The 4,353-nt window shown below is 35.3% G+C and overlaps 1 protein-coding gene across 1 annotated transcript; it reads right to left on the bottom strand.

Annotated features, from left to right (window-relative positions):
* Positions 1 to 1,253: 1,253 nt before the first annotated feature.
* Positions 1,254 to 3,248, bottom strand: LOC145592744 (glycerol-3-phosphate acyltransferase 5-like). The gene is made up of 2 exons (XM_081649251.1): positions 2,519 to 3,248; positions 1,254 to 2,362 (listed from the first exon to the last, which is right to left on the bottom strand). The coding sequence occupies exons 1-2, from the start codon at positions 3,086 to 3,088 to the stop codon at positions 1,442 to 1,444; spliced, it is 1,491 nt and encodes a 496-aa protein (XP_081505377.1). The 5' UTR covers positions 3,089 to 3,248; the 3' UTR covers positions 1,254 to 1,441.
* Between the last annotated feature and the right edge of the window lie 1,105 nt (positions 3,249 to 4,353).

Raw genomic sequence — 4,353 nt, 5'->3', positions numbered from 1 at the left:
ACTGTCACCTAAGTACCAGATTTAACTTCCAATTTAATGTTAAAGTTGCGGCATTTTGCAATTTTCCCAGTATTGTTCACCAAACCATACTTTCAAGCATATTTTCCCTCAAGTTTCATTAATATACTACTTTTTTACATATTATTTATGTATAGAGTATACTTGTATGATAATCTTCATATTAATTGCTACGTATTATAATTGCAACTTATTAAAATCATAATAATTTTCTAGATGATAGCCTAAAATTGTACCCCATCATCTATCTTTTATGATTCAAAAGATTTCATTACATCACATTTACCATTTTAATTTCTAGATGATAGTACTTCATTCATGCTACCATATGTAAATTTTATAATACAATCAATTAATTAAGTTTATCTTAAGTATGGTGTGTGCACTACTATTGAATGGTATGTATATTTATGTATATATAGTATATACATTTATTTAATGGTGTATAGAGAGCTATGAAGAGAATACAGTGATACACTAGACAAAATTTGATCTGATTGTTGAAACCCAAGAATATGTTTTATACTCTATCACATAGTATGTGAAACACAAGTACACAACGCCATTGTTTGAATTCGTCAAATAGTCACCGGCTTGAATTGGTTTAGACTTGTGACATTCTTTAGAATGAGGCGACAAGCTAAGCTTAGGATTGTTATGTCTTTTCCCACTTTCTTACCGATTTAATCAACAGATGACAAGGATAGAAATGTTCTCATTATGTGAGCCATATCCGCAAGATTAGGTTAGCGTTATTTATTGCTTTTATGTTACATTGAAGAAGAAGAAACTATTATTGGCCTCAATTGAGACCAAGCAAAGGTACATCACAAACAATTGTACCTACCAAATTCTCTACAAAATAAATTCATGGATCGGATAAATCTTATTTTTCTACGCTAATCATAAATTATTCACTTGCTGCACAATTTCATTGAATTTGTATTGGAGTATTGTCATGTACGTAAACATACTAAAGTGTGTTAATTTAATAATGAAAAAAAATAGAAAAAATCCATACCGTGTGCCTATTTAAATGTGAATAAAAGTACAATTGAAGAATATGTTATTGAATTGCATGAATATAAATTGAAATTATGAATAAACTAACAGATGATAATCTGCCAGCAACATTCTCACAATACATACCTTATTTTTACATTCACTAGCTTCAAAAAGAGAAAGAAAAAAAAAATCTAGTATGAATTTTTTTTCATATAAAGGGAAGGAGCAAATAAATAAATAAATAAAAACGGCTAGCCTCTACTTCTATACAGAGCATGTTAATTAATAAATTATCCCCTTTGATTTAATTTAATTAATTAATTAATTAAGACCACCAAATAAAAGATTCATGGACATAGAGTAGAGGCAAACTATTCAGTAAAATTTTTAAAAATGGGGGGAAAATATGTTGCATGTATTAGTGAATGAAAGGCTTGCAAGTGCTAACCACCTTCCTTATGCTACCAAGAAGCCATGAACTCTTAGCATTCGACACGGTGCCATCGTTTCCGGCCAACAACCTATACTTGTCCTTCCTTGTGAAGTTGGTGCATTCAAACCCTAATGTAGCGGCCAAAATACGTTGCACGTAATTAGCCACGTCATGAGGGCTTTTACCGGCTGAGCAAGTAGCCTCGGCGGGTAGTTGGTTCAAGAAGGTCACCTCATAGATAGGTCTAGGGTTCATGAAGAAGAAAAATGGGTCCAAACCCTTCCAACCACGGGCCGTGGTTGCGTGGAAGAACCCGACCCTATAGTTCATAGCAACGGGGACAATATTATCGGTTAATTCAGCAAATAAAGCACTAAACCTTAAGAGAAAAGGTTCCCTACATGTAGTACCCTCAGGACAAACGACTAAGTCCCCTCTTCCTAGCTCTTTTTTAATTCTTTCGGCATCCACGTGGCGATCACGGGTTAGTCGAATGGTTGGAATTGGTGAAAGTATTTCGGACACTCTTGAAATTGAATATGTAACGGCTGGGATCCTCCTGCCTAAGACGTAGGAAAGTATAACAGGGTCCATTAAGGTTCGGTGGGTGCACACGAAGAGGACACCACCGGATGAGGCCGGTGGCTTGCCCTTCACTATGACGCCGCCACCAAAGACAGCTGTCACGTAGGGAACTAGCCAGAATGGGAGGATTAGGCCAAACGACATTCGGATGACTGCTAGGACTACACCAATAGGTAACCATAGGAGGATGAGGAGCGCGATGAAGGGTGTTGGCCGCTTTACTAGGCGCCCATCGTGGAAGATTACTGGGAGTGGACGGTTGAGATCACGGTGGCCATTGAGAAGCTTGTCTGTTGTGTTGAATGGTGGGTAACATTGTTCCTGAAATAAGGGTGTAACAAACATTAATCATCAATTGGTTACTTGTGTCAAATTAGGATTACATACCATAATTTTATATCTAGGGTATACAAAGAAGTTACATGCAAAATTTATGTAATAAGATGTACAAGTAAAGTACATAGTATATATATTTACCTCGCAAAGTGATAAGAATGTGTTGCTATCATTTATTCTTGACCCTCCTAACCCCAAAGAAGGTGTCTCATCACCAAACAACTTAGCAACCCGACCTGAATCAGACCCAACATCACGAACAAACCCCATTGCATATCCAAACCGGTTCACAACCAACTCACTCCCAATAACTTCATCGGCCTTCAAATGATCCTTAAGAAACCTCTCCACCATAACCCTAGGAGTTTTAGTCACCACAACTTTTTTATCATATTGACTAAAAACCCTCCAAGCATCAATATCAACATCATCCATATAAAACTTGGGTAAAACCGCCCGTGCCACGGATTCAATATCAGAAAGCCGAACCCCTACTACCGCGACAAAAGTAGTAAGCTTAAATCCAGCATCCTTCATACCCACCAAGTCAAGAAAACGAATAATGGGCCATAGAAGGAGAAGTAAGGTGAATCGAATAAGACCCGAGGCCTCGAATGCAATAAGCATGAAGTATGAATACGGGTCCGGATCCTTCACAAGTGTTCCTTCTAACTCCGCTACTACTGACTCCATAGATGGTATAATCTTCATAACTTTCGTTACAACTCAAAAACTTCTAGGAAAATTAAATTTTCTTAAACAAAAAATTGGGATTATTTTTTAGTGATGAATTATAGTTTGTTGTAGAAAATAAAGAGTTTGAAGGGTTTATAATGAAGTGTGAAAGTAAGGAAATATTTGTTCTTCAAAAGATAAGCAGTTTATCGGTTTACAACTACCTTAGGTTGATATTTTCCTCTGCATGCCTCCCCTGCTTTTTATATATTGTTCTTCACACCCCCTTTTTTTTTTTTTTTCATTTTATATAAAAAATGTAATGTTTCTTAGGTAAGATTTTGGGAGCCAGTAAATGAAAGAGAGTATGTCACGTTAACATAGTATACAGATATTGATTACTTAACTCCAACAACCAAAGTTTAATTAAATCTAGATTAACGCGATTTAATTATTTTTAGTCCACGTGGCTGCTAAAGTGTATGTATAATTAGGTCACTAACTCGCATATACATACAACACGGTTAATATACATACTAAGTGCACAATATTTGACTAGTCTAAAGTCTAAACTAGTAAACTGTATAACCTTCACTAATTGTTGACATGTAATACGTATAAAGTACTTGGTATACTACTTTGTAAGAAGGGTCCTACTAGCTAGCATTTGAACGAATACTTTTTACAAGTTAGTCGGCCTAATTATATTGGTCAATGAACTCAACGCTTAAGAGTATGGGAGAGGTTGGCAAATCTCTAAGATCATACATTGTGAAATTAAAGTAGGTAGTAAGGCTCGAAATTTTAACCCTAACTTGTTTAGTTGTACTCATAGAATAATTTAGAATTTTTGTTGTTTGCATGATTTAGTTTCCTATAACTCTGTCACGAATTGATGTGTACGCGTGTATATAGTTCAGGTGAGTGTTTAACCAATTATGATAAGATTATTTTAACATATTTAATGGATGAGAAGTGCAAGTAATCAATTATTGAATGACACCTGTAATGATGTTCTAAATTGTGAAGCGAATCTGGTATCTGTCTGCGTTGAAATTTCTGCTAATTAGGCATATGATCTGCCTATGCATAACAGCATAAGGCCGCAAATGTCAATTTTTCAATGTTTTCTATGACTAAGACTAATGGATTTAATAAGAAGAGGGGATAATGTAATATGTAATCATCAATAACAACTCAACATCAGCTCATAAGAGCTGAGAAGAAAAGGGGATAATGTAATATGTAATCATCAATAACAACTCAACATCAGCTCATAAGAGCTGAGTTAGGGCAATACT

This window comes from Chenopodium album, chromosome 18, assembly GCF_948465745.1.
Source record: "Chenopodium album chromosome 18, dcCheAlbu1.1, whole genome shotgun sequence".
NCBI lineage: Eukaryota > Viridiplantae > Streptophyta > Magnoliopsida > Caryophyllales > Amaranthaceae > Chenopodium > Chenopodium album.
Note: the sequence above shows the minus strand (reverse complement) of the source record. Positions and strands in the feature narration are given on the sequence as shown.